At 38.4% G+C, this 9,971-nt stretch overlaps 1 protein-coding gene across 8 annotated transcripts in view; it reads left to right on the top strand.

Moving 5' to 3' along the window:
* trip12 (thyroid hormone receptor interactor 12) overlaps positions 1-4,743 on the top strand; it is a 63,490-nt gene extending 58,747 nt beyond the window's left edge. For all 8 annotated transcript variants that reach the window (XM_016515814.1, XM_016515805.1, XM_016515799.1 and 5 more), the window contains 3 exons: positions 577-671; positions 3,024-3,127; positions 3,214-4,743. In XM_016515814.1, the coding sequence (XP_016371300.1) occupies positions 577-671; positions 3,024-3,127; positions 3,214-3,410 (396 nt within the window). In that variant the 3' untranslated portion in view covers positions 3,411-4,743. The remainder of the gene's footprint in view (positions 1-576; positions 672-3,023; positions 3,128-3,213) is intronic.
* Positions 4,744-9,971: the final 5,228 nt, after the last annotated feature.

Raw genomic sequence — 9,971 nt, 5'->3', positions numbered from 1 at the left:
TTCCTGAAACCACGCCTTCTTTCTTTGCGTGCACATTTGGGCGGTGTTATGCAAATCTTCCCACATAGTGACGTAGATATGTGGGGGCGTGTTTAAACAAGGCGTTTTAGGAGGGCATGGACAAGTCTTAACTTTTATAAAGAATATCTCTTTGGATTTGAGACTTTGGTCTTTGCAACTTTACAGATCTTTTTTATGCACCAAGAGCTTGTAACACTCCAAAGAGAAAGGAAAAATGTAAATCGCATCTTATGACCCCTTTTAAAGGATTAGTTCTCAACAGCTGTGATGGTAAAGACATTGTGAAAGGTTTCAAAAGAGTTCCACCTGTAATACTTATTTAATACACGTTATACAAAAACAGCAGTCAGCATTTACATTGTAGTCTTGAAGGAGATGCACCCATTTAAAGAGTATTCAAATAATGGAACACCAATGTAAAAATCCTACTAACATTGCAAGTTCACCTCAGGAAATATAAAAAAATATGCAGTTCATGACCTTTTTAACTGGTGGTTTTGCAATGAAATTTGTATTTCGTTAAATCTTTTCTTTTCATGTGCTTTCCCTTTACAGCTGGATCAGTTGTTATGTGGCAGTAAGTCAGAGTCCTGGGATGTGAAGACACTAATGGAGTGCTGCAGACCGGACCACGGCTACACACATGACAGGTATAAAGTCGTGCCTGCATCGGCTGGAAAACACTATGGGACTTTTGCCCTGATTTGCAGTCTGAAGGAGTCGACACTAGTTGATGCTGGTTGACCAAAGTCAAAGCCAGTCTGCAGATATTGGCCAGAAAATCAACTAGTGTATGATGGGCGCACACACTATATGTGACCCTGGACCACATAACCAGTCATAAGGGTCAATTTTTTAAAATTGAGATTTATACATAATCTGAAAGCTTTCGATTGATGTATGGTTCGTTAGGATAGGACAATATTTGGCCGAGATACAACTATTTGAAAATCTGGAATCTGAGGGTGCAAAAAAACTAAATATTGAGAAAATCGCCTTTAAAGTTGTCCAAATTAAGTTCTTAGCAATGCATATTACTAATCAAAAATTAAGTTTTGATATATTCACGGTAGGAAATTTACAAAATATCTTCATGGATCATGATCTTAATATCCTAATGATTTTTGGCATAAAAGAAAAATCAATAATTTTGACCCATACAATATATTTTTGGCTATTGCTACAAATATACCCCAATGACTTAAGACACATATATAGGCTACTGTTACACAAATATAAATAATTGCCTGCAATTTATTTGGGTATTTCACAATCCTATGTTGAAATGATGTGTATCTGCATATCTTTAAAATTGAAAAGCAAAGCTTTACATGCAAGATCAAGGGAAGAGAAGTTTCTGAATAGTTATGTATATTGTTCAATGTTCAATTCATAGATGTACAAACACCTCAACTAATAAATGACAAGAAAACAATCACCGCTATCACTGGAAATATACAGCCGACTCTACAAATCATGTCTTCACAAATCTACTCAATCTGAATGCAATTTTAGGGCAAAATACTATTTACACTCACTGACTTTAACTTTGCATGTTTAAAAGTGCAAGATAAAACTGAGTAAGTGAATAAGTGCATTCTGATTTTTCACTTGCTAATAGATGAAAAGGCTTACGGTATCATTTTTCTCCGTGCAGGTTGGAACATGATCCGTTTCACCGTTTATGCTGTTGTCCTGCAGGGTGTTTGATTTTCTTGCACTTGTGCCGTGAGATACGTGGATGTGTACGTGCGGAGGGCCATTTATGGAGTGCACATCTGCAGCATTTGAAACGCGACAAGAAATCTCAGCGTTCGCACAGGGTACCTCCAAAGAAATACTCCTGTGAAGGATGTGATGTGACCCTTTTCTTGAGGACTTATCCGATGTCGGAAAAGTGGCGTGTCTTCTTTCCGTCGACGACGGCCTTCCGCTTGGCAGCATGCAGGCTGAGGTGCTCCGGAAAAGCCTGGCTTTCTGGGGTTCCGGGACGTTGTCGGTTTGTGGGCCCTCGAGAAGTTTGGAACAGTCGATGCTAACCTTTGTTTTGGCCAAACTTCCTTTCCCTGAGGGAAGTGGTCGCTGGCTTGCGAAGTGCAATACAACGCTGGAGTGTCTTTCCGTTCGCTCTGGTCCTGGCGGTTGCTCCGGAGGAACGCTGAAATGCACAATAGGTTTGGCGTCCCTGTGTTCTGCTGACGTACTGGTTTTGGAGAGCCGCAGACCATTAACTGCCTTTCCATTGATGTATGGTTTGTTAGGATAGGACAATATTTGGTCGAGATACAACTATTTGAAAATCTGGAATCTGAGGGTGAAATTAAGTTCAAATGTTCTTAGCAATGCATATTACTAATCAAAAATTACAAAATGTACAAAATATCTTCATGGAACATGATCTTTACTTGATATCCTAATGATTTTTGGCATAAAAGAAAAATCTATAATTTTGACCCATACAATGTATTTTTGGCTATTGCTACAAATAAGCGACTTAAGACTGGTTTTGTGGTCCAGGGTCACATATTTTTTAGCCTCAGACTGTTTTTTTGGACGTTTATTGAGTGTGAATATACTCTATGCACTTTTCTGAGAAAAAATAAAACTACAAACAAACAAAAAAATCCTCAAAGCATAGGGTTACATAGGTATTGCTAGGACTTTTCTGTCTTCTTCAGAGGGATTCAAAACACCTCATAACAAATATTAAGCCTCATTCTGTCCAGTTTAGCAATTATGAGCCAATTTTAGAAGACATTGTTTTTATTTGTCATGTGTCTCCTAGCAGTGTTTCTCTGTGAGCTTACATTTAGAGTGTCTTGGTCTGGAGTAGTGTGTGAGCTTTTGTGTACGTTGACCAGTTTTTCTCTGTAACCGTTTATTAAGTTGGCAAGTGTTTGATGCCTTGTGTTTTAAAATCTGAACATATTTTCATGTTGTGTACTGTATTCCAGCCTTTCCCGGCTGTATAAATGACAGAAACTTTTTTTGTGTGTCTGTAGCCGTGCAGTGCGTTTCTTGTTTGAGGTGCTGAGCAGTTTTGATGTAGAGCAGCAGAGACTTTTCCTGCAGTTTGTCACAGGCAGCCCCAGACTTCCTGTCGGAGGTACGGAACCATTTCTATCCACAGAGTATAAGCCATTAGGAAGATGTTCTCATGTAACGTGTCTTCCATCTTTGTTTTCTTCTCAGGATTCCGGAGTTTAAACCCTCCCCTCACTATCGTTCGGAAGACGTTCGAGTTGACCGAGAACCCGGACGACTTCCTTCCGTCGGTGATGACGTGTGTGAACTACCTGAAACTGCCGGATTACTCCAGCATCGAGATCATGCGCGAGAAACTGTTGATTGCTGCGCGCGAGGGCCAGCAGTCTTTCCATCTGTCTTGATCTCACCTCCTGCACCCTCTCACTCAAAATGGCCTTCAATCAACTCACTGCAGAACCACACAAATCGTGACTTCTTCCTCTTTCGTTTTTTTCCCCTGCCCTTTTTCTTTTCTTTTTGAAAACACCCCCATTGAGGCAAAATATGTACAGCCTACTTGTTTAAAGAAAAGCAGCTTGCAGAAACTAAACGATAAAACATAAGAGACTTCCTTTTGACTCCTAACCAGGAGGAAAGGGTGTTAATGCGACTCATCAGATTTAAAAAAAAAAGAGAGCGAGAGAGAGAGAAAACGTTTTTTAAAGAAACATTTAAAAAAGAAACACTTCAGAGCAGATTATAAAAATATATCAGTAGTTGAGAGATGTTCAAGCCGAAAAAAAAGAGGAGTAAACCTGGGTGACATTTGTGACATGACATAAGAAAAAAAGGGATGTTTTTTTGTTTTTTTTTCTCTCCTGGTGAATGACATCTTCACTGTGTTCCTGTTGGGGAGGGGGCATCCATCAAGCCGGTGAGGGTTCCTATAGCTCCAAAGATCATTTGTACAAACAAACATTTGCAGATTTTGCTTATACGACACATTTGATAGAATAGCTGAGTGCACTCCTGCCCAGTTTCCCCTCTGTTCTGTATTATAACCCCGAAAGTCTTGTTACGTTTTGGTTCCACTTTAATTTCTCTCTCTCCTCTCGTGTCACTTTTTTTCCTTTTTATTTGAGAGAATTTTGAATGTGTAAGAGAGTTCCAGTTGGTTGAATGCGGCGGGTTGTGTTGGAAGTGTAGTATCTTTATTATATTATTATTATTATTATTATTATTTGTTTTTGTTTTTTTTAACCCAAGTTGAAATTGTTTTCTGGCCGACATTTCTCATAAAGTGTCAGCTCCGTGTTAAAAAAGATGTATCCATTGTGTTGGATGAATAGACTCCTATATGGTTATAGTAGTGTGCCTCTGCTGGACTTTTGGGGACTTGAGGTCTTAATGATGGGCCTGCTGAAGTTGCTTGGCTGGTGAAGCCAGGCTTTAATCCCATAATGTAGCTGAGCACAAGAAATTCATTTAAAAGAATTGGCTGGTCTTATTTTATGGTTTCATGGCCAGATAGCATTTCAAAAAAATAATAATAAAAAAAAGTTCATTAAATAAAATAAAGTTTATATGCAGTTTTCACACCCGGTTTGAGGTGGGATTGTCGGCCCCCCCCCCCTTTTTTTCTTTCTTTTTTTCTATTGGTTCTTTTTTTTTTCTTTTCTCTTGCTGTAGTTTATTTTTGCACTGCTGGCTTGGAACAAACCGTGGTGTGCACTGCAGTCTGTGGCCAGGAGGAGGTGCTGCTGTGCGCTCTCCTGTCCTCGGTGTTCATGTGCTGGTTTCTAAGATCTGCAATAATTTACTGCATCAGGTTCATGTTTTTACCTGAACATAAATAAAGTAATTGTTTGACTCAGTCTGTCCTTTTATTGACCAAGCTCCAGTTTGTGTTGGTTAAAGTCCAAAATTAACATTGTCAAGGGTCAAAAACAAATGAGTAGTTGCCTTCAGTCAGTGAAGTGTAAGATACTATAAAAGTCTACTACCGAGTATATGACTGTCTTAATCAGTACCCTGATGAAATACCTCAATTTCGCTAGTTATAGATATAACACAAATGTGTAAATGCAATTCACTGGCAGTATTTGAGCTATGATTATTGGCTTCCATGTGGGCTACATTTTATTTGGGGAGGGTGTGCGTTTAAAATGCCAGCAAAAGCATCAGGCAATAATAGCATAAGACACGTATTATAGAGCTAATATTTATGGCTGTCTTCATTTATTTGCTTTGAAACGCTTTTATTTTGTCGGGAAAGCACATCGCAAATTTGGGAGGATTGTTGCCTCATGTTGTTTGAGGAGGACAAGGAAAACAAGGATTCATTTAAACTATACAGTGACTGCATTATAATCCACAAGCTGCAATAAATCCATCATTACGGCTGTTTAACTTCAAGCCGTTGATTCCAGTTTTATTCATAATATTACGTTCTCCAGTCATCTTTTCCAAATCAGGAGAGAAATGTACAGTTTAAGAAACTTTTACAAGCAACAGTCTAAATGGTTCTAAACAAATATGTCTGTGCATTTTTGATGTGAGAGGACAACAGGGCTTGGACTTGTTCTGACGGCACCCATTGACTGCAGAGGCTCCACTGGTGAGCAAGTGATGTAATGATAAATTGCTCCAAATCTGTTCTGATGAAGAAACGAACTGATTTACCTCTTGGATGATTTCAGCAATTGTATTATTTTTAAGTGAACTGTTCTTTTATAACAGATGCGGATGATAAACTCGATGTTATTGTGAAATTCTGTCAACCGTTAGGAATCATAGTATTTCATTTATAATAGTTAATAAGCCATAAGGAAGTCATAAGCACTGTATTACTGCCAAACGGTACTTAAATAGGTCTATAGCTGTGTCCACGATGTTCTTCAAAATTTACTTAGTCGAAAAATGGCCTTTGGTATAATGTTTTGTTTACATTTGTGTATTTTAAGAGTTGCGTGAACATTGAAATGTATGACATGACCAAGATATTTTTGGACTAAATAGAAGCAGACTTTGTTACCTCTATATATTGATATTGTAGCAGGTGTAAGTTAACACATAAAATAAGCTAACTGGAGCACTTGAACTTAGATGTAGTCACTCACAATAATGAAGTGTAATTTACACAACAGTCAGGGACACTTGTGTTAAATAGTATGTTCGTTCAGTTTTATTCAAATGTATAATTTAATTCCATAACGTCATCGACTGGTGGGAAATGTTTGCGTTTCCTTTCACGGTCACATGAGGGCACCAGACATCTTTTGGTTTCTGTCCTGCTTACACAGAAACGTCCAACAGGGAAAGCTGGGATGTAGTCTATGGTGTGTATATTATCACTCATGCAAAAGTTTCATGGGGAAGAAACATAATGAATAAATCACTGATCCAGCTGTACTGTTCCACTGTAATTGTGTCTGACATGTTACTGATAATTGCTTGCTAAGTGAATTCCACTGCTGTAGGAGATTTAAAGGGGTCATATGATGCTGCTAAAAAGAACATTATTTTGTGTATTTGGTGTAATGAAATGTGTTTATGCGGTTTAAGGTTCAAAAAACACATTATTTTCCACATACTGTACATTATTGTTTCTCCTCTATGCCCCACCTTTTTGAAATGCATCGATTTTTACAAAGCTCATCGGTCTAAAAAAGCGAGGTGTGCTGTGATTGGCCAGCTATCCAGTGCGTTGTGATTGGCCGAATTCTTCAAGCGTGTGACGGAAATCCCTTACCATATTGTGATGCCTGCGGCAAACACATGTGACGACCCTGGGCTGGACTCGTCCACGGTGAAAGCCGATCCGGCGATCCACAGCCCCAAGTTGATGTATTTCCTCAGCGACCAGCATGGATCAGCTCTAGGCATGATGAAGCATATATCGTCCTCTTCTGGAAGACCAAACAAAGTAGTTTCGCTTTCACAACGAAACACACAGCGCCTTCACGACATGGCGGCGGTGGCAACAACAATACTACAGCGAGAATAATAGTTACGCCTTCTTTCTTTGCGTGAACATTTGGGCGGCGTTATGCAAATCTTCCCACATCGTGACGTAGATATGTGGGGGCGTGTTAGAACGAGCCGTTTTAGGTAGGTGTGGCTGACTCTTAACTTTTATAAAGAATATCTCTTTGGATTTGAGACTTTAGTCTTTGCAACTTTACAGATCTTCTTTATGCACCAAGAGCTTGTAACACTCCAAAGAGAAAGGAAAAATTTAAATCGCATCATATGACCCCTTTAATAGTAAAAATGTGCATATTTGAAATAAAATTACAATTCAGCTAAATATAAATACAGCAGAAATGCAACAACAGTGTTTGAGCTACGCATATTTAGTGATCAACAAAATCAAAATGCAGTGTTGATCTGTTTTGATTGTTCATCTGTTCCAGTCCTGTCAAAAGTTTGCGAAAATCCTGGTAAAACTAACCTGGTAAAGGTTTTACCAGACAAATAAGATTCATTCACAAATTATTTTAATGTTATTTTTATGTATTAAAACCCACTTATATTCACAATACTTACACCAATTTCTCCAAAAGATGTACAGGTTGTGATTCTGGTTGCTGAATGAGGAATGTGACTAATTTAATAGATTCACAGAAACTGACTGGAGCAACATGCATATTTTTTCTCAAGCTGTCAACTTTTGTAGACTAGATGGTTTTGATAAGAGCTTTCTCTCTTCATCTTCCAACTTACAAATGTATTTTCATCATATTTCCATCCAGCTTTCTCTGTAAGTTTCCTCGAAATATTATAGATTTAATCACAAATATAATAAAACAAAAATTGTATTAGAGTAAATATAGTAAACAATAAATTAATATCTCAATGTGAGGGTTTTAGTTTTGGGGGAAAGGGAAATTATAAACCTAGAATACCTTTATATTTATTCTGACTTTTGTAAAGGTTTTATAATGTGAATCAATCATTCAAAATGTGTTTTCTCACATTGACATGTTTAGACTGAGTCATAACAGTCTCATTTAATATATCATACATGGATATTATAACCAGTGCTTGATTTAAAAAAGAAAATTCTTATATTAAATGGATTTGTAAAACATTGTCTATGCCTTTATAATTTCCCCCCACAAATGAATTATTGCATGTCTAAAACTGATGCAAAAATGACCTGAACAAAGATAAATAAAATCGCGTCAATATGTTCCTCGAAGTTTTAGTGAACTTGTTTACCAAGGAAACATTCAGACTGAGATCATATGAAATACAATGCGATGTGTTTAACAAGGAAAAATCAAGGTTAATATATTATAAGCAGCGTTTCTTTAATTTTGTGAAATTATGCAAAAAGATTCAGAATATTAAACGATTGTGTGTTTAGGAAACATAGAATCAAATAGCCTAAGAAAGACAAAGGAATCAATGTAATTCCCACAACATAATGTTATTAAACACAATGCACCATTTGATATGTGATGGAGATGTTCAAGGTTTTCAGGGGGAAAGGTGAATGTGGTCCACAGTCCCCTACGGCAGTGTTTCTCAACCAGGGGTCCGTGGACCCCTAGTGGTCCTTGACGTAAGGCCAGGGGGTCCGTATAAAGTATGAATTTTTGTATAAATTTTGTATATTTTGACATGACATGTTCCCATGAAAGAAAAATCCAATATAGCTGATGATATGGCCAAATACTGGACAAGTCAACTAACTTGAATTATACTTGACTGCATTTGGTCCTCACAAAGACACAAGTGATACATAGATGAGTCCATTTTGTTCTGGGGGTCCTTGAGGATGGTTCTGAATTGGACTGGGGTCCGGTACGCCAAAAGGTTGAGATTCACTGCCCTACGGGGCCTCAGAAATGCACTTGTTGCTAAATGTAACCGCACATGTTCTGACCACACGGCGGCGAGACGGTCGCCTACAGCTCTCCGGCGACTGGAAATAAAACTGCGTCCTGTGGGAGAAGTTGGTAGAAACAGCGAGCATCTCGCTTTGGACTCTTCCGAAAACCAACATTTCGCGTTCTCGTTGTTTATATCAGACGCGCTGGTGAACAGAAAAAGGGTGAGTGACCTTGAGTATTTTGAGAGCCTGTGTTTGCTCATGATGCTTGAGGAAATGTGTTTTGACATCAGCTCGTCCCAGCTAAAGTTGATCAGAGGGGTGCGAGAAACACCGCGTCCTTCTGCTAACAATCAAGATTCAGTGAATTTATGTATATCGTTGTGCTCAGAATTGGACAAAGAAGACTAACTGTTGTCGTCGCGGTCACTCTGAATACACAATCACGTGCAAAGGATCTCAATGCAAAATTAATACTAGCCTAAATATATATATATATATTTTTTTGGCAGATATGGATCATATGCTTATTATAGTTTTAATGCTACATTTGGCGGTGCACACTGTTGATGTCTGTGCTATGTAACGTCAGTCCTGAAGGATGAATAAAGCGCGCGTGATCTTGAATTGATGTTGCAAGGTTTCCGCGCGCATTCCACCGATCGTCACCTTGGCAACGGTTCGTGAATCGAGTCTGGCTTTTTCAACGAATCAATCGATTGAACTGGTTCACGAAACCGATCGGCTCTGAACGAGTTGATCATGAATCGGACTGGGCAGTTTGTTCACAAATCGGAGCGAATGTGTTCGAGCGGTTCGCGAGTCAACTCACCACCTTCTAGCGCTTTTCTAGTGAGACTTTCCTGTAACCTAATTCTCGAACCGTTCTTCGCGTTTTCATGAAGAAAAGCAAAGTAGAAGTTAATAACAAAGTAGAAGAAATATTACAACTAAAACTAATTGGAGTAAAGTTGACGACTGTAGCAGTTTTATCGACACATTAAAACTACGAAATATGGCTTTATTGCAACTCCACAATAAAAGTAAAATAGCTATGCTTGGATGCTAGATGTTTCGGTTTTATGAATCGAACTGTTCGAAACATACGGAAATGAGCTGGATTTCCCAGCACTAGTTTTCGCGG

This window comes from Sinocyclocheilus rhinocerous, unplaced genomic scaffold (genome assembly GCF_001515625.1).
Source record: "Sinocyclocheilus rhinocerous isolate Xijiao unplaced genomic scaffold, SAMN03320098_v1.1 scaffold943, whole genome shotgun sequence".
NCBI classification, from domain to species: domain Eukaryota; kingdom Metazoa; phylum Chordata; class Actinopteri; order Cypriniformes; family Cyprinidae; genus Sinocyclocheilus; species Sinocyclocheilus rhinocerous.
Note: the sequence above shows the minus strand (reverse complement) of the source record. Positions and strands in the feature narration are given on the sequence as shown.